The sequence below is a fragment of the Hippoglossus hippoglossus genome, chromosome 6 (assembly GCF_009819705.1).
Source record: "Hippoglossus hippoglossus isolate fHipHip1 chromosome 6, fHipHip1.pri, whole genome shotgun sequence".
NCBI lineage: Eukaryota > Metazoa > Chordata > Actinopteri > Pleuronectiformes > Pleuronectidae > Hippoglossus > Hippoglossus hippoglossus.
In genome coordinates, this window is record NC_047156.1 from 22,525,734 (window position 1) to 22,545,872 (window position 20,139).

General features: G+C 42.0%; 2 protein-coding genes across 3 annotated transcripts; both read right to left on the reverse strand.

The window, feature by feature from the left end:
- Nucleotides 1-352: 352 nt before the first annotated feature.
- On the reverse strand, nucleotides 353-7,399 carry tmem168b (transmembrane protein 168b). The gene is made up of 4 exons (XM_034587896.1): nucleotides 5,904-7,399; nucleotides 4,476-4,618; nucleotides 3,709-3,983; nucleotides 353-2,146 (listed from the first exon to the last, which is right to left on the reverse strand). The coding sequence occupies exons 1-4, from the start codon at nucleotides 7,038-7,040 to the stop codon at nucleotides 1,599-1,601; spliced, it is 2,103 nt and encodes a 700-aa protein (XP_034443787.1). The 5' UTR covers nucleotides 7,041-7,399; the 3' UTR covers nucleotides 353-1,598.
- A 979-nt stretch (nucleotides 7,400-8,378) lies between these two features.
- Nucleotides 8,379-16,823, reverse strand: bmt2 (base methyltransferase of 25S rRNA 2 homolog). 2 transcript variants are annotated; one of them, XM_034587898.1, is made up of 5 exons: nucleotides 16,552-16,823; nucleotides 12,957-13,098; nucleotides 12,713-12,841; nucleotides 11,615-11,729; nucleotides 8,379-10,856 (listed from the first exon to the last, which is right to left on the reverse strand). In XM_034587898.1, the coding sequence occupies exons 1-5, from the start codon at nucleotides 16,709-16,711 to the stop codon at nucleotides 10,224-10,226; spliced, it is 1,179 nt and encodes a 392-aa protein (XP_034443789.1). In that variant the 5' UTR covers nucleotides 16,712-16,823; the 3' UTR covers nucleotides 8,379-10,223. The 2 variants fall into 2 exon arrangements, with proteins under 2 accessions (XP_034443789.1, XP_034443790.1); XM_034587899.1 differs by lacking the exon at nucleotides 16,552-16,823 and adding an exon at nucleotides 13,271-13,494.
- Between the last annotated feature and the right edge of the window lie 3,316 nt (nucleotides 16,824-20,139).

Below are 20,139 nucleotides of genomic sequence, written 5' to 3' on the forward strand. Positions count from 1 at the left end.
TATAAAAAAGTCTTCAATTGAAATTGATGAAACCTGCAGAAACCCTGGTTGTCATACATGAAGATGTCTTGTGTGTCAATTTCCTGTCACACATCGAGGAGAGGAGTTGGTGATGAAACTATTCAACCTTTCACTACATATTGAAGTTGAGTAGCTGGGTCTTAAGTACTTAGTTGTGTTTTGCATTAACGCCACAACTGCAAAAGTTAAATACAGAAGCCTCTGCACAAAATAAAGCGAAGTGAGCAACAATGGGTGTTGACCATGAACTGAGCTTTTGCAGTTTTCCATTACGGCGCTTGTGTGACACGTCTCGTCCACCATACACATACACGAAAAATATAACATTTTGTCCTGACCAAATTGCGTTACTTTATTTTGTAGCTGCTTGCTTCTATAACAATGAAGTGCGTTCGCCGACGACCTGTCTGCGTGTTGGCAGCTTTATTTCAACTCTTCTCCCAATGAGGTTCCCTTCAATAGTGTGTGAGCAGGCGAAAGAGAGACGATGTTGAGTTTCTTTGTTCTTCAAAGGAATGACGAGGGGTTTAAAAGGAGCACTTCATTCCAGGAAATCAGCAAACATTTTAGAGCTCAGCCAAACTTGGTACATTTACAGTCTCAATACAACAATCAAAAATTACATATTATTTTCAGGAGACTTTTAAGAAAGAAGTTTTTAAAGAAATAGTAGCCCCATAAAGTGTCTCCCTAGTGCAGAGCATTTCAATTTTGTGAATGGAAGATAGTTTTTCTCCATGTATGTGACACATGAATTAACCTGCTTCACTTAGTTTAAGGCAGAATATATTATAGAAGCCTATTAAAATAATATATTGAGCAGTGTCCCACTCGTCTCTAATTGCATAGTTTCATCCATTCTTCAACTTATTGTCCTTCAGCTAATCCATCGACATACACGTACAAGTGATGAGAACCATCTTGCACAGCCCAGTGCACTGCAGTGAACTCCTGAAAGAAAACACTCTGGGGTTAACGTAGACATAACTACTGTCATTCTCACACATTTCCTGTAGTACTGGATTAATCAGTACAGGAAATGAACTCTCTGGACTCCCTGAAGCAGCTACAGTGGATATCAAGCATTAGAAAAGCAGTGCATAGAACAAACAGGAGTGTAAGAAGAATCATTTAGCTACCAAAAAATAAAATATAAAACTTCAAGCTCTAGAAACAGATCGCTTGGACTATAATTTATGCCTGAGATCGTCATCTGAACATGTACCACAGCCTCTTTGGTTTAAGAGCGCGATGTCCTTTGGTAGTTCTGTGGTAAAAGGCACCGTCCGAATGTATCTAACAGTAAATACAAAGCAAAAATGTGCAAATTTGTAAATGGGCTCAGTCTCAAAATGAACTGGGATCTCTGAGTCAAAGCTAAAAATACACATCTATATAATAATCGGCAAAGAGTAGAAAACTGATACTAAAGAGACAAAAAAAGGAATCAATCAGTAACCAAGTGATTAGTTTAGCAGTAACAAAAAACAATACTGGTTAGGGATATGGTCTTATTTACGTGTTTTAGAAAAATGTTCCGTGTGAAGTCTACAAATAAAACTTCCCTGTTTGTGTTTCTAAGATCTGACCAGTTTGAAGCCTTGACCTGTGTCCAGTATCGCTGGTGGGAACCAGTTGAGTTTGACTCTCTTGAGGCATCGCAGGCAGACGCTGCAGATCCACAACACATTCATGCTGCCGCACCACAACACCAACTGCACCACGGGGTACGTCATCCGGGGATAGTACATGCTCCAGTGGTTGGTGACGTCGCTTCCGGTTGGCAGGTGCAGCGTGTAGTCACTCCAGTGTTTGGAGATTCCATATGTGGCAGAGACCCCCCGGCCCCTCTCAGACCACTGGATGTTGCTGCTCGAGTTGCAGTTATACTCCACCCACTGAGAGGTAAAGTCTCCGAGCTGCGGTGTGTCCCGCAGCTCCACATCCATCCCCCTGGCGAGCGTCGCTCCCTGCACGGCCATGTGCGGGCCCTCCACCTTCTTGACCTCATTCACCCACGGCGACGAGTTGTCGCAGTCCAGCACCAGAATGAGGCGCGAGCAGAAGCTGCCGTTCTTCTCCCGCCACCAGTCCAAGATGTGCCCCAAGCGAAGAGTGTCTCCTCCTGATGAACAGAGAATAACATTGAAAAAAGGAGAATAAGATACTTGGCAGGGATCACTAAGGAGATTTGAACAAAATGCACCAGATAAACATTAAACATAATAAATACATAATTAAAAACTGCAATAAAATTATAAACAGACTGAGACTAAGATGTGGGTAAGGGTCAAAGTGGGACCACACATTAATCATGTAAGAGAGAAGAAATCGAAGAGAAATGCTTTAAAAATTGTAGACATTCATTATGCAACTATTTTATTGGTTTAGTTTTAAATAGTGTTGATCAGGAAACTCCTGTGTTCCACGTCCTGTATGAGAATTGTTTATTGTTCCTCTTTGACAGCTATTGTACACGGAACTATAAAAAACTAACAACTGTCTTTAGCAATCTAAGGACATATTGGTAGGTTTTAAGCTCTGAAAGTTGAAATTTTTTTTGGTACAATAATGTGTTATTTACAGGGACTAATGTACCCCAGACCTTCTGCTACCTTTATATAACGTATGAGGACGGGTTCATCTCATCAACATCACCTTTAACATCCTGTTGAATTATCCTGGTCTAAAGTGTTCCAAAGGCCTTTAAAGTTGGATACATGAGCAACACTAGATCCTTATAGACCTGAGCACTTATGGTGAGAATAATAATGCCAAGAGTGTTTGCTCTATATTGAAAATACAATTGTTTATCAGGAGTATTCATCATTCGTCAAAATTTATGATATAGTCAAACATTTACAATTGACAGAAATGACTCGAATTGTCAACATTTAAGGTTAATTACAAATAAAATTCTAACTACAGTGTATACATAATGCCACTGCATCATTCAACCAAAGCTGCTTTCAGACAAGCACTGAAGTCCACATCATTTTCTGGAATTTTCCAGTAGGGCTGAATTGGAGACATCAAATCAGTTGCTCCGAACATTTTCCAGAGGTTTTCCTGCCAACCCCGTGGTTAAATGTCCAGAGTGAGCCCATGTAAGAATACAGCAGGAAAATTCACAGTGAGCAAGTGGGCGTGTTGATGAATCCTCTAACACGCAATGGACATAAGAGTGAAAAACAAAGAAACATCTCAGGATGAAAAAGAGGTGTCATACAAGTAGAATATGCCAACGAAGATTTCAACTTAGAAAGACAACGAGATTCAAGAGCTTTTGATGATAAGGGGCCGACGCTGGGGTCAATGTGCTGCAAACAAAAACACGTGCTTATCGCAGTTGAATCTAAACATCATGGCCTCCGACCCGCTGTACCTAGAGGCCGCCTCGCTGACCTGCACAATCTCCTGTTGCATTCTTCGGGGAAACTCAAGAAATGTCTGGAACCTATTTTCCAGAGTTCGAAACGACTCAAAAAAAGACTTAAATGTAACTGTATTTTCTAAGTTTAAACTCATAAGTTGCTCATGTAATAAAACTCAAAGCATCTCATCTCTTCACAATAAAGCACCTAAAAAAACTAAATTTGTGGTTAGAGACAATCTTGTAACAGCACAGCTAATCGTGCACCCTGATTTATTTTTGTGTTAAGAGCATGAGACTTATACTCTTCTCACCTGACAGCGCCCACTCTCCACTTCTGTGGGTATGACCGCTGTAGAAGATGACGTAAGTGTCGTGGCGAGGCCCGTCTGCCGTGCGGAGCTCAAAGAAGGATTTGATCTTGGCTTGCAGGACCTCTAGAGTCACGCCGCTGGTGGAATAGTCGCAGCCAAAGGTCTCGATCAGGTGGTGGGCGAAGAAGCGCTGCACGTTGTTCAACATGCCTGTGGAACGTCTGTTCAGATCCTGCACCTGGTCCGGAGGCAGCAGCATGGGCTGACCGTCGGGGCTGCAGCACAAATACAAACAACACAGAGGAGTGAATGAAACGTGCCTATTTAGATCAGTCAAGCTGCACAGGCCAGAGCAACCACCTGACTGTGACTGACAACTTCTTGGTTTTAACTATTCTGACAAGCCATATTGCGTGTGATGTTTTCCTGCTGAGGAAGACGATTTTAATCATAGCTGTCCAGGCAATAGCAAAATCCAGCCGTGTCTTATTTTAGTGTGGCCAGATGCATAAAAACATAATAAAGAATGACACACAAAGCAAAAAACTAGAATGTCACTAGGTAGAGCGCAAACCCTGCCAAGGCCTGCCAGTCTCCTTTAATTCAATCGAGCTGCACCACATTTCATACTCTCCCAGTTATCAGTTCCCTAAATGATTTGTTGTTTTATCTTTTAATATCTAATATTCTTGGCCCACACACAGTCAACTTGAACATGGCTGGTCGTTTATTTCCCACTCTGCAAGTGGTAAAGCGTCACACTGTACCTGCAGTAGTTGGTGGGAATGACCAGTGCGTAGCCCACACAGGTTCCTCCCAGGCTGTTCCCCAGCTCGTGGAAAAGCCCGTGGAACAGAGACTCGAGAGGCAGGACCAGCAGAGCCATGCTCATGAAGAGGCTGCTGGAGGCCTGCACAGCACATTTATCATTCAAACACGGTTTAGAGTTAGACAGACAAGAAGACAACTTCTGTGTAAGACTAAAGCACAGATGTTTTTACATGAATCTTGCACACAACAACTATGCAAAACTCTCAGGTTCAGATTATGATGCGAGTATGCTCCTAAAAAAACATTACTGTTAAAAAAAGTTTAAAACAATATTAATCTGACCCAGTTTATAGCAGGTGAGAATTCTGAGTTATTACTTGATATTTAAAGATGGATTTATGGGTGATAACAGTTTGTAACAGATATATCTGTATTAGTGTATTTGTTTTCTGATATGCACCAACATAAAAACTTTTTTTTACAGAATATAATGCAAAAAGATTGTGTCCGGGGACAACTGTCATATCAGTAATGCTCATCATACTCTGTGTTGCATTAGCTACCTAGATAACAAGTATTTCCATAGCTTTTCAGTTGAGTGGAAGCGAATGTGAGTATCTTCTGTCTTCACTCTATAACATTAAGAGTGTTACTAATGGTAATGTTACTCAAAAACCAACAATTCCAGCCTCTAAATTTAAAAAAGTTCAAACTAAAGTGTCTGGTTTCCACCAGAAATATTAAAATGCATTAGCAACATATATAAATGTGTATAGTAAGGTGTGTGTGTGTGTCTGGCCATTATTTATTTCAACTATTTATTAGGACAAGAAAATGGGTTCTGAGACTGTGGTGTGTTCTTTCTCCTATTTTCCACATCTTTTAGACTTTTGATAAACAATTGAAAGTTTAAACTATAATGGAAAAAACATTGGTTACAGCCCTAAGGCATCTTACACACGGATACATATTTCATTAATGTTTTAGACTTAAAAATTCTATGTTGATGCTTATCTTGTTCTTAAAACATTGATACACCTCTCCACTCATTAATGTTTTAAATATGATTTCGTTGATGTGCTCTGTCACATGCAACTTCTATTAGACTTCTGTCCGTCCTGGGAGAGAGACCACTGGTTTCTATGGTTTGTCCCCTGTAAAATGGGTTTTGGGTAGTTTTTCCTCACTCTAATCAAAGGTTAACGGCAGTTGTGAAATTGTGATGTGCAATTTCCCCCATTTTCTACGAATAATAGCTTATTTTACATTTGAATGAATTGAAATGTAAATATGAAAATGTTGATGCTTGTATTATAATTATTATTATTTTTAAATCATTATCTTTAGCATGATTCCTCTTTTGAAAATGAGCAGATAACTGTGTATGTGATGCCTGCTTGTAAAGTACATGTGTTGTCTCATACCTGCCAACAAAGAGCAGCAACAGCAACAGTTGTGACCAGCGTGAAGAGCGCCAGGCGCTCAGAGATGAGGCAGAAGTGTCTCATGCCCTTGGAGGCCATGATCTTGTCCAGTCCGCTGACCCCTGACCCCTGGTACAGGCATACCCTCTGGCACTCACTGAGCTTGGTGTGGAAGCCCCACACAGTGATGACAAACACCAGGTGGAAGACGCACCAGAGGATCACACACACCACAAATCCTGGGATCATGAAGTACCACTGGTCCCGGTCCGTGAGCTTCTGAGAGGCCAGGATGATGAAGGTCACCTCCACTGCCAGCAGAGGCAGCAGGGACAGCCGCCGCCACAGGCCCCTCCACAGCAGGAAGGGCTGCCAGCGCTCGGTCACGGAGAGGCCGCTGAAGTAGACATCCAGCAGGGGGTCGCAGATGAGCTGGCTGAAGAAGCAGGCGAGGGCGAACGGGTTGGTGGGGACTTGCAGCGAGTTGAAGTACAGCGCCGCGGTGACGGCGGCGAAGCACGACAGGTTGAGGAGAGCCAGGACCGCCTTCATCCGGAGGGCGATCATGACGGTGGCCAGCGCCACCACCAGCACCATCACGCTCAGGGACTCCTGGAGGAGCAGCGCGATGCTGGCGACGGCGAAGCCCACCAGCTCCATCCGCTCCGCCGAAGTGAGGAAGGCGGGTCGGTACCGGGTGCACCCCAGCAGCCTCTCCAGCAGCGCCCACAGCGTCCTCAGAGCCACGCTGGCCAGCAGCAGGTAGTTGGACACCCGCTCCTTCACGTCGCCCTGCACCGCCGGACTGTTGAGGAGGCAGAGCAGCCCCAGCAGGAAGCCGAACAACAGGTGCAGGATGCTGCGGCTCACCCGCTCCATGCTGAAGTGGTAGTAGAGTATGCAAGCCCCCCCCAGGACGAGCAGAGCCAGCACGAAGATGACGAGCAGCGTGGAGTCCGTGGTCCTCTCCCAGCGGGCGTAGAGCCCCAGGCACAGGGCGAGCAGCAGGTTGAGCCCGGACAGGTACCCGAGCCACCGCACCGAGGACCACATGCTCACCTCCCCGTTCACCTCCTCCAGTCGGGTCATGGCTGCGTGGAGGCAGTGGCTGAAACAGTAGCGTAGAAACCGACACATTCTTATATTTAAGTCCCAAATAAACCGTCACTTTGACGGGCTACAGTCGCTTTACAGCCCGGTAAGACATTACAAACCCCGCGACTGACTTCCGCAACAGGTTGAGCTGTTGCGTGGCTAGCTTAGCTACAGTTAGCTCACAGCGGTGCATCTTTACACCGGTGAACGTCAACACTCACACCCTGAAGACCGTAGCTCTGTAGCTCTGTCATCGTTGGATCTGCTTTACTGAATACAGGATGGAGGGCGCAGACACCGGCTGTCCGCACCGGGACAAACACTTCAGGTTCAAAAGTTTGTGTCGCTAAAAGTTTTGGGTCTGATGAAAGTCGCCATGACACTTGCTCTGACTACGGCATGCGCAGAGGGTCAAAAAGTGAAAGTCAAAAGACAAATCGGTGTTTTTTTATTATTTAAAATGTCCGATATATACAAAATATGTAGTTTGTCTGACATAATTTGGTTGAACATATTTATTTGATTAGCAGCTTGATGTATGATGATGTATTATCCATTAGACTAACCCAGGCACATGCCCGAGGGGTCAGGCTCCCCCAGGGCCAGGGACCGTCGATGTTTCTTGATTGAGAGCATGGAATGACCACAACTACGTCACACGATCAAACCTAGTGACGACGATGAGATGAAAAATGACACAAAAACAACAAGAAATGAGTATATAGACACATACAATGAACATAAAGACACTATATGTCCTCAAAGACAGAAAATAACTATATAGAACAGCACTAAACAGACATTAAATGGCGATTTGACACAAACGTTACACAAAATGTCCAGAAAGATACAAAAAAGAACCACAGACTCAGAAAATGTCAATTAAGACACAAAATGATCACGAGGACACAGAAAACTAGCCTCAAAGATATGAAACAACCATTAGGTCACAAAACATACAGAAAGAGAAAATCATCAGAGATAAAACAGACAATTATAGATAGATATATACCTGATATTTTTTCACTGGATTTGGAGTATTTATTAATAGTTTTGTGCCGCTATTTTAATTTGTCTGTTTTTCCTACAAAAGCTGACTGTGTACCAAACGCAAGTATTCCAATGTACCCATGCAGTCTTGTACCTGTGGAAATGGTGTGATTCATATATTTAATGTGCAGTATTACTACATGAAGTGATCCTGCCTCAATTACACCGATCTCTGCTCTATTCATGTTTTCAATCTCTAATGTCAACTAATATTTTCAGCCAATGATCCACTTGAGCCACTATTACCGCTTCCAAACGTCATAAGCAGTAAATGATTAAAAAAATAAAAAGGCACAATACACACAAAAGAAACAACACACCGACACTTCACATCTACATTCATTTATAAAAGAAAGATACAACCGTACTACAAGCACACATTGTTCTGCATTGTTGAAAATGTTGATAATGAAGATGAACCATCTCATGCAAATTGGCTAAAAGAAACACTGGAAGACAAATGCACCAAAATCAGTCACAAAACAACCTTCAGAGTAAGTATGTGTGGATACTGTTAAATGTTTTTTTTTCTTTTTTAAAACAGAGAGATGTGCATTACTGAAAACTGATATGGACATGGCAACAACACACTGCATTACATCAACACTGGAACTGTTGTTAACTGTTAATATGACAAAAGGAGAATAGATTGTGTACATTGTTAAGATCCAGATATGCTTGATAGCTTCTGTTGAAAATAAATGTGGTGAATTTTCTGCAAGGGCATGAAAGTCAGAATGCAACAGAAATGTGAACAAAGAAGGCACCTTAGACTCACTGGTATCATGTTATGGGCCTATCGCATTGGTTGTAAACCATCATCGTACGAAAATAATTACATTTTGTAACACCCTTTGGGATCAGTGATAAAGTGCCACAGGCGAAAAAAGAAAAAAAACATCACGTGAATGTATTCCTTCATTCACACTGACAAACCCAACCACAGTCACACATTGGGCCTGCTCTGGGACAGGCGGCAACACACGCTAACGTTTCACCTGGTAGTGTCTTCGTATCTGGTCTTGCTGGCTATTGCTAAAATCTACAGTATGTCACCTGGTTCAGAGGTTCGGTTACGACAAAACAATAAATTAGTGCAAATTTCTTCTGTCCAGGTGAATTTTCTGACTGCGAGGAGATCAGATCGAGATGACACCGTATGTATTTTCATTTCCAAGTTACAAAACTACATCAAAGGATTCTGGTGCTGAAATGGTCACTGACTCGCAGTGTTGTACTATGTTCCTCTGCTTGAGAGTAAAAATATACTGGAAATCTAACAGGAGATAATTCAATGTTGATATTTCTGAGGACAATAAGGAGGAGGAGAGAAGTGTAATACCTACTTTGAAACAATCGTACCTTGTTACACAATGAGTAAACAGCTACAGTTTCACATTAGTAAACCTAGTAATACTCCTACTGTACGGTTCTGAAAATGTTTAAAATGCTACAAATACCACGTTCTTGTAAAAGATACACAAATCATTCAGAGGATGCCAAGTTAAAATGGCACCGCCACACTTTTACACTGGACAACACCAATGTTCTGAGAATATAGATTTCAAAACAATCAACTTCTTATTCTTTTGTTTTGGAAAAAAACTAAATGCACATCAAGGATTATCAGAAAGTCGAGCTGCATGACTGTGACAGAAGCAAGCGTACCAAGTCCTGTCATTCCACCTCAGTCCCTCCAGTGCAATCGAACCATCAGACTGCTCGGGTTGCTGTATTTGGCATATATACTAAGCAGCCTGCCACACTAGCTTATTCAAACAGAGACCGAGTACAGAATGTAGACAAGCTGACTTTTGTTATTGAGAGCTGATTGGAAGATGGGGTGAAAATTGAGGAGCAGGGAGTAAAGATATTGTAAGGGAATTCACTTTCCAACTCTTAAGACTCTTAGAAAACCTATCTATTTATCAAAATATATCCTTCTTCGTGTGTGTGTGTGTGTGTGTGTGTGTGTGTGTGTGTGTGTGTGTGTACTTTCAGAGAAGTGTGTGTATGTGAGAAAATAATCTGTAAACTCTCTATCACACTGTGCAAACTGCATTGGAGGAGAGGGAGAGGGAGGATCAGGTGGAGAAGAATGCAGCAGGTTAAATTTGGCAGCGCAGCAGTTTGAAGGGGAGGTGACGGGGGAGGAGGGGGAGTCGCTGGTTTAGCCTAGCTTTGAAGCAGTATGTGGTCCTCGAGCTCGTGAAAGCCGGGCACCGAGCTGCTCTGGCTCTCTCCAGAATCTGAATCGTAGGGCGTGTCAGGTAGCTCCATGAAGCCCCAAGCCAGCTGGTCATCCTCGAACTCGGAGCGCACCTGCACTGGCACGTCGGCACAGTCGTCCTCCTCATTGGAGTGGAAGTCCTGAGGGATGTAGAGCATCTCCGGGTAGTTGTGCGACACAAGGTCACTGGTGGTGGCCAGAGACACCTTGCGGAAGGCGATGAGATGCATGTGGGAGTACTTGACGTACTTGTAGCGCTTGAAGCCCAGCGATTCCACCGCCACGCGCCAGCTGCGCATCATGAGGGCGTGGCGGTTTTGGTGGGACGAGTCGGGCGTGATGATGAGCAGAAGGCCATGCAGCTCGAGCAGCTCGTGAGCCTTCTTGCAGCAGATCCAGCGCTGGTACGGTGAAGGGAAGTAGGAGAGGAGCAGTGAGAAGACCACCACGTGGAACAGCTGGGCGGGCAAGGCGTCGATGGGGTTGTGGAGATGGCGGAGGAAGGCGTCGACCGCGTCGCCTGCCAGCTGGAGAGGCTGCTGGAGCTGGAGGTTGAGGAAGTCACACTTGTACACACTCTGAAGGAGAGAAAAGGCAGAACAAACAGCATAAATCACGGTTCAAATGTGATCTTTTACACCTACAACCAATGTCACTCCTCTTAATCCGCTTTTAGACATGCACTGAACTCCGGACAATCTCATGAAATTATCCAGAGGGACTGTATGTGAGAACAGAAATGTCTGAATCAGTTGCTGCCTGCATTCTCTGGTGTTTCTCTTGCCAGCAACCTAGAAAAACTCTGGAGAATGTGAGCCCATGTGAGAACAGCACCAGATAATCAGGAGGATTCATCGTTTGCAAGTGGGAGTGTGATGATGTTCTTAGTACACAACAGACGGTGTTTCAGACAGTGAAACTGAAAAAAACCCTAAAAAGAACACTACTATCTCAGGATGAAAGAGAGGTGGCATACACGTAACAGACACATGAAGATGTCAACTTGGAAGGACAACGAGATTCAAGAGTTTTTGGTGATACGAGCTGAGTGATACGAGCTGAGCTGTGATGTTGTTACATTACAGGCAGCTAACAGGATGTACAGCACTTTTTGTTCTGCTTTCTGCTGAACACACTCTTTACGCACACGCACACGCCCACGCCCACAGACACACATACATGCACACACCTGCACACACACAATGCAGACACCCCTGCATGAGTCATCTTGGCTCTTGCTTTGCTCAGTAATCGCAACACAGAAACCAGACAGGAAATCCTTATGTATTTAATGTGTGTCAAATATGTTGTCAAAAGAAAGAAGGCACACTGGTACCTCGACTGCAGGCACTATGTCGATACCAACTGTGAGGAACTCATCAAACTTCAAGAACGGGTTGAAGCAGCTTCCCACGTCAAGAACACGCATCTTTCTCAGATAAGAGATTGAACTGAAACACAAATGTGGAAGAAGTGTCGACTGAAGCAAAAAATGTATAATCCCAGCTTAACTCTGTATGTTTTTTTAAAAGCAGCTTATTGGCAAACAAACTGAATATTTAAATAGTAATGGTTAAATGATTTTTGATGTTTTTATGAACATTATATGCAACAGATAAATACATATACTCTCTACTACATTTTACAGAAATTATGTTTTAAAGAAATAAACTGAAAATATTGCATAAATACAGCATAAAATATTATTGTGGTGAGGAGGGTGTTTTTTAAGATACTTGCTGAATATGAAAACAACCATTTTAATGATCAGAAATGCTCCAGACGGAATATGTTCTACACTCAGTGACTATGTATAATTATGAGTCCAAAAACATTCGACTTACAAAAGCATTTAAAATGGAAACTATAAATATGTGGTTTAGAAATACAGAAAACACAAGTTATGTTGTGCGTCTGTTCTGCAGCAGAAAATGATATTGACCGATCTAATCTGATTCTAGATTTCTACTTTACAAGTCTCGAATATTTTTCGAAGGAGTTTAACAACAAACAATTGCAGTGTTTTAAGAGGCATTTATGAATTAGAATGAATCACCTTCTAAATAAAGGCTTTTAACATATCTCCCTGCTCTGCCATAGAGCGGCTGAAGAAAAGACAGTCTTGCGGTTTTTGAGGGTGTGGTGTATTCATATTGGTAAAAAGGAAGTATCCTTAAAGTCAGTGAAAGTGTTCTGTTGTTGTTCATATTGATATTCACAGTTAAACATATTAAAAATATGATATTGGTAAAACAGCTCCAAAAACAGAAACATTTATTTTATCAGTGACATTACAAAGTTGAAGTCAACTTCAACTTTGCTACTATTGACCAATACACTATAAAGAATAGTATATATTCTGTATAATGAGTATGGAATCAGAACATAAATGCTATGTTAGATAAAATAGAAAACTAAGAACATTTTAACTTACCTCGGGATAGTGCTGTGGGGTTGGGCACTTACAGATGCTGCAGTCAGACCCATGGCGAGCGTGGCACTTTTCTCATCCTTGTCTAACATCCGTTTCATCCCCCCATCCAAAAAATATTCTTGACAAATACTGCAGGAGTGGAAAACATCACATTACTGTGAAAGTGAGGATGACTGGTAACTTCTAATATCACTGTCATGAGGTCCAAAAACTGCAATGAGAAGACATCAAAAGTCGGCCATACCTGCGACACCATTCGATGCGTCCCTCTCCTTCGCAGTTCTTGGTCCAGTGGTTGTCTGCGAGATTCTTCATGGCCAGCGCGTACTCGCTCAGTGTCTGCTCGTCCTCACAGTGCTCACGCCAGATCTTTTCAAAGTCACCCACTAAGATAATAAAGAAATTAACAAACAAATATTTATCTGAGCTCACAGTTCAGATGAATAAAACAAGCCTGTCAAAGTTAGCTCAAGTTACTGCTATCTATCATTTCCTGTCTGAACTATTTTTGTCTTCTTCTAGTCGATCCACATCAAGTCGCAAACATTCTCAACCTACTTGCCAGTTGTGGTCATCCAACTTTGAACCAAAACATTATTTTACACCTCTGGAAATAAAATAAAAACAAAACAAAACACTCCTTCACTGCTATGCTGTCTTAATGCTCGCTCGTCTCTGGCAGCACAGAAGTGGATTTGTATCCCTAAAAATCAAACTCAAAAAGGCATTTCATGGTAATAATAATGTCCCTTCAGCACATCTCCGCAGCTGCTCAGAGGTTTACAGCCCGTAGCGCAGGCCAACACGCTGATAAAAGGGAGAAATCCCATGACCACAGGGAAAAACTCACTATCTGATTTGCAGAAATGAAAGAACAACAAGTGGAGTGGTGGTAAACAGCGGCGCTCTGGAAGCATGACCACTGTGAGTCAATGCCAAGCCTACCAGATCAGGCTTTACTTATTAACCAATCATAAGGTCTTTTAGCAGGACAGACTCCTCTGTGCTGCTCCGGTCTCCAAAACAACCAGTTCGTCTCATACTCTGAATAACTTCTGATTCAACATGCTTTGTTCAAAACATGACTTGATCCATTTAAAGCACTGCATTCATGGTTGTGTAGTGTTTTAAAGGTGAAAAAAACAAGACAAGGCCCAGAGAAAATACAGCAAAACGTTCTTACTACACAACTGATACCAAAGAATTTTCTACAGCTCGAAAAGTATTACTGAAACTCTTTTTTAATTACATTTTAATGAATTGTTTAAATGCTCAACATTTTCTTTCTGCTTTTTATTTTGAGATCTGATAGTAGCTAGGCAGTCAAGCAGGAGACGACCTAAAATCAAGACAGTTTGTGGTTTTTATACTTCCGAAGACAAATGCCATCGCCTGCTAGAATCATAAGAGGACGATGCACTAATACCAAGATAAAGAGTTTGCACCTGTCATGAATTTGCCTTTTTGTGTTCCCCTCCTACACAGTCTGCAGTAGGAAGAGAAAATGAGACAGAGTGCAGCAACAGCACAAAGCCTCAGTGTGGGTCAGCATTGTGGCAAGCGTTTAAATCTAGGGCACTTCACCACTGGTACTATGCCTGAACCACTGAGTCTTCTTCTTTGAGCGTTCTGAAGCTCAGATGTTGTTTAGCAGTGCCAAGGTGTTGTCAAAGGGTTTTTCCAAACTTCCCTTTTGACATGCTCCTGCACAGACTGACTCATAACAGGAAACAAGTTTAAATGCTCTCAGGACAGACAGCTGCAGATGAACTCACACTGACTCTTGTCTTTACCTTCTAGAGGCAGTGTTGGCTCAAATGACTTTGATATTTGGTTAATGAATACAAGAGTCATTAGATTACTTTGAAGTAAAAAAAGAAATTTGCATTTCCTACATCACACAAAACAAGACAGAGAAACACAATGAAGCCCGAAGGCTAAGCCGTCCCCTAGAATGACACTTCACAAGATAATGAACAAAACAACAAGAGAGCAAGTGAAGATGAATCAACATATAAACAGCAGTCAAATAGCAGAGGAAGGGCAGCAAAGTCAACAGTCTTGTGTTTCTCTGGTCACAAAAGCTAAAGAAACGTATACACTGAATACATTACATGGTATTTTGTCAGTATATAAAAACAGATTGCATAAGGTTGCTGCTTAAGTAATTTATTGTGCAGCAGAAAAAATAAAGGGCCCTGTATACGACCCTGTGGCACCCAACATACCACGATTCTTGACTCTATGAAAGAGTCCAATTTACTTTCTTTTGAGTACAATTTCATAGATTCGAAAATCAGCCCACTAAGACCAATTACTCAGTTTCATGAATAAAGTTCTGTGATCCTGTGTATGGAACGTTCTGCTAATTCAGCACAACACAACACTCCACCCTCTTGACTACTAATGAAGTCTGTTGAATACAATAAGCACGTTTCAGTAGAATGAACATAAAAAGAGCTAATGAAAATATCACCTCACCAACAACTGTGGCTCATGAGCACTGCAGTGAAAATGGTTGAAATGAAATTCAAGCAAAATCCATCTCACATGTTATATCTGCAACGAAAATGAGGAAGAAACTTAAGTGAGTGTTTCTTGAGGTTTTTGCAGAGAGCAGCAATTTTATTTCTGGTTTACACAATTTGCATAGACAGACATTCTTCAGTTAGATGTTTTTGACGTGATGGTGGTTTTGACCGGGATTGAGATGTGTTTGAGTAAATGCTGATGTTTAAACTATTTCCATAAAGCGAAACACTTATCCAAGAAACCCTGTGTGGCAGACAGGCATTTTATTAGCTAGCAGCTCTGGTTCATAAGACATATTTTAAAATTGCCATATTTTGAAGACACATCATGCAAGTCTTGGCAATTTACCTACAATCTCATTATACATCTTTCCATATATAATGTGAGTTGACTTCATGTTCTCTGCAGACCCATGTTATGGAATAGACTGCAGAAGACACTGTCGGTCAACATAGACACTTGTCTACCAGACTGTGCTCTTTAATCTCTCCGGTCACATTTGGCTGTTGTGTGCAATCTTGTATGATCAAGTCAATAAGTGAAACTGCTTTATGGAGGCAACATTGGACTTTGGACTGAATTGTGTATCAACGCGGAGTGCTTTGAAGTGTCAGGCATTTCTGGACCAAACAGACTTGTTATTTTGTCTATGGAGCATTTCTTAAAATGTTCACATGCTTTCCTATATCACGTTATGCATTTAAAAAAAATTGTATTTCATTTTCAGCCATACTGTGCACCCCTTGCAGCTCAACCATGCATTTCCCATCTTGCATTGGAACATTCCAGATGTGTAGTTCTGAATGCCAGTACCAAGAATAAAGCTAATGTGGTTGCAGAGGTTGCAGTGTATGTTTGTTTAGTCCACAACACTATTTATAATTTCTTAGCAATGCACTGGCAATAAACAAAGTCATTCATTGGCCACGGACAGGCTCTGTTAGTGTCTGTCATTAAGCTGTAAAGGTCCCAGTGGTCAGTAAACTGGGTTTGGGGGAGAGATAACACTGTTTGCAGTACAGACACAAGATAACACAGCAGCAGCAGCAGCAGCATTGGAAAGTGTCTGTCATGTTAACGTTAAGCAGCTTTGAAGCCAGGCCCTGCTCTCTGAATGTAGAGCTCACTGGTGTCTGCACAGCAGAACCACACGGTCTGTGTGGAGGCTCGCTGACAGAGGCCCGTGTTTTCACACACACACACACACACACAGCAGCTAGCGGCAGGGTAACATGGAGACACTGGAGCTAACGCTGCTCGGCCGCAGGGCCACATTCGGGTCGAGGGGCCCACGGTGGCTTGCTTACCTTCTCTGTATTTCCTGCGCAGTTTCCTGTGGACGTTTTTGACGACCACCGACAGCTTCTCCTGCTCATTCTTGCTCGGTGCCTCCTCCGGGATGGGGAAGTAAAACAGCTCCGGCTGGTTCTCCGTCTCCCCGGTCTCGACATTGTCCCTGGGGTCCATAGCACCGCACCTCCGATGCTGCCTCCGCCGGTCGCTTCCCCCTTTTCCGAGCTGCAACAAGACCGGCGAACCGGCGCACCGGCCAGCAACACGCGAGATGATTGGTGGACTCTGACAGGCATGTCGAACAAATGACAGCGCGTCGTCCAATCACAGGCCTGGAAACCTACCTGGGTCTGCGTGTGCGTCATGGAGCGTTTAAATGAATTATGTAAATCCCACAACTCCTCTATGTCTTTAAAAATAGCTGTCATTCATGTCTGTGTGAATTTTACTGTTTTTTAATCTTGGTTTCACAGTGTTTACTGTTTATTGTTTTATCCTTTTTTAACTTTGTAAAGAAAAGTGCTAAACAAGTAAACCCGCGTGTGTGTGTGTGTGTGTGTGTGTGTGTGTGTGTGTGTGTGTGTGTGTGTGTGTGTGTGTGTGTGTGTGTGTGTGTGTGTGTGTGTGTGTACAACAATTTCCCTTATTTTACTCTATCTTTGTTTTATCAAACTTTAGCACAGGGCAAACATGTAAATTGTGCGTACTTTCAGTGTTTTTAAAGCCCTTCATATACAGTACATATTCATAACTCCATATAATTACTCTGTTACTTGCCTCTAGTTTGTCTCTTTGACTAAAACATGCTCATACAAGTATTTAGTACTACCTACTGGGATTTGGCAGAGATGCTGCTACATAAAAAGACCTTTGGTGAACTGCAAGTGAGATAATCAGATTAAGCCCAGAAATGGATGTAGTCTGCACAACAGATTTGAGAGAGTGTGACTGGGCATGAACATGATGCTTGGATAGTGTGGGGAGAGGCCATTGGAAAGTCCTCGCATAGTATTATGTTTAGCATGAGGTTCATATTATTCAGGTGCATTAGACATCTTGAATGGTGGAAAAAGGAAGATTATTATTTGAAAATGTTAAAGTTGCCTAAGAAATTAATACTGCACACAAGACCAATAACAAGCAAAGATTACTTTGAGTTAGGGAAACTTAAATTGTTGGCACAAGAGTTGTAAGCACTGTCACAGCGTGAAGGTTCTTAGTTTAAATCCCAGTTCAGCAGGGGCTCTGGCTTCCTCACACAGCCCAAAGACATAAGGTTAATAATTAAACTTAAAACTGTCTGTGAATGCAAGCGTGAATGGATGTTTGTCTGTATATGTCAGCCCTGCATTATGCTGGCAAACTTTTCAAGGGCCTCTCCCTCTAATGCCAGATGTTGGCTACGACCCTCAAAGGATAAGCAGTATAGTGGATGGATGGAAACAACAGGATGTTGACATCACATGAAAAGCTTTGGAGGATGCTGTAGAACACCTGTACTAAAAAGAATTATACATTTACCTTGTGCATTCAATACAGTGAACAATCAGCAGAAAAAACTATCTGCATATTGACAGATTTTAATTGCAAAAGTTGAATCAAACATCCTTCATTTAGTATTAGAAATGTAAAATCCAAAAATGTCGTTCTTGTGCATCCGACTTGACTTGTGTTATCTGTGTTTGTTGTTTTACCCACATGGCTTCATTGTTATTTGTCATGGGTGGACCCCACATTTTCAAATACAGATCTCGCGATATTTCTCCTCCTCATCATTCTACCATGTTCATATCTCTGTACACATTTGTCCACGTTCATCAAAAGGAATCAGGTTAACAATGTTTAAGTGGTTCAGTCTTTACAGCTGTGAAAATAGTTTCAACGGGGATTTTGTCCTGATTTAAGAGTTGAACTTAGGACAACTGTGATTGTATCTAAAGCGCTCTTATCCAGACTTAAGTTAGAAATTCTTATTAATAGTTAAATACTTATATCACTGGTAGCTATAGCGTATCCTTCTATAACAAATAGCACATGATCAGTGCTGCACTGTTCATCACAGATACTGTCGGCCTGCGTCTTTCTCTGTGGTACTGTGGATGTAATTACACCATAACACATTTCTAGTTTTATTTCTAGCCTCATCATGCGAGGTCTTACATAAAGGCTGCTTGTGGTAAACAGGAAAAGAAAGGCCTTATAAATGATAATTTATGTCATTGGTTACCATTGTAGCTAGTTTGTTTTTACTGTATTAATTAGAATGTTTCTGTTTACAGTGTGGCTCAGACCATAAATCATGTATTTTAGTGTGAATATTTGATTTAATAGACAGGAAATAGTCTCTTATGCTCAAAATGTTGACGGTGGCACTATAATACTGTCTGACTGTAAACGTTGGTCTGTATACTCACGGTACATTTGATTTATCACTGCACTCGAGCATAAAAAGAGCTCATACAGACAGTTGGCTGTATATGTAATCTGATTAGTGTTGGGTTCAGACAACATGCTCTAATGATACATGGCCAGATAAGCTCATGTGCAAAGCAAAAAAAACCTGATTACTGCAATGCCAAAAACACATTGCATCAAATAACAGGGTTATATAATGTTTAATGAAAAGCATGAGACAAGTAATGTGCATTCTGTATCAGGCAATGTTTTTTAGATATTTGAATAATCCATCCATGCATCCATTCATCCATCAATTATCTACACCATTTACCCTTTGAAGGTTGCAGGGGGCTGGAGCAAATCCCAACTGACACACACACACACACACACACACACACACACACACACACACACACACACACACACACACACACACACACACACACACAGGTAAAAACAATATCCTGCTAGCAGCTAACTCTTTGCACAGGGTAAAAATGAACCCAGTATAACCAGACTGACAGTATAAGTTTGTTTCAGAAACAGCAAGCTGGGTTGAATCATAGGACTCAAGTCACAGATATACAATTTATAGAAAAAAAGTGTATTCGCATAGCCTGGTACCCCTGGAGGCTTCATTTGGAATTGAAACAATAATGAAGGTATAAACATTTATTCGTTCCATTTGAACAGATAGACCCTTCCTTTGTGTGTCCAATCGTGTCAGAAATGTTAGTGTGTTTCTTTGGGGGACTAAAATATGTTTTCCTGGCAAAGGCGAGAGGTAATCCTCATGGCGGGCTGCCCTGGTATCCCCAGGCGAGTACATGACGGCAGCTGTGTCCAGGGTTCAAACAGGGAGCAGGGACTACGTGCTTCAACAACAAGTCACTTTATTTGACTCTGCTGATTTATTCTGAGATAAAATATTTACCAACCTGTACTCTGAACAGGCAGTTGAAGCTGTCTGAGGTGAACTCTCCTTTGCTAGATTTAATGTTGCGGATTAACACTTTACAGACAGAACTGTCAGAACTCTGCACGAACTTGGCTCAGGGTTTATCCTCAACTTGGAACAACTTCACCCTGACATTCTTTCCCAGAGAAAGATAAGGGAAGATGGAACAAGATGGGGAATAATTCATGAAAAAACTGTTCCCTACCATGTCCCTTGAGATTTTTTTTTCAATGCGTAAATATCAACT

Bases quoted from the DNA above. Each gene is read 5' to 3' on its own strand.
- tmem168b (XM_034587896.1), bottom strand. From the start codon at position 7,040: ATGTGTCGGTTTCTACGCTACTGTTTCAGCCACTGCCTCCACGCAGCC. The intron at 3,984-4,475 runs GTACAGTGTGAC...TTTGTGCTGCAG, and splicing joins ATTCCCACCAACTACTGCAG to CCCCGACGGTCAGCCCATGC. The intron at 2,147-3,708 runs GTGAGAAGAGTA...TCTGTTCATCAG, and splicing joins TGGAGAGTGGGCGCTGTCAG to GAGGAGACACTCTTCGCTTG.
- bmt2 (XM_034587898.1), bottom strand. From the start codon at position 16,711: ATGGACCCCAGGGACAATGTCGAGACCGGGGAGACGGAGAACCAGCCG. The intron at 11,730-12,712 runs GTAAGTTAAAAT...TTTGTGTTTCAG, and splicing joins CCCCACAGCACTATCCCGAG to TTCAATCTCTTATCTGAGAA. The intron at 10,857-11,614 runs GTACCAGTGTGC...TCTCTCCTTCAG, and splicing joins ACATAGTGCCTGCAGTCGAG to AGTGTGTACAAGTGTGACTT.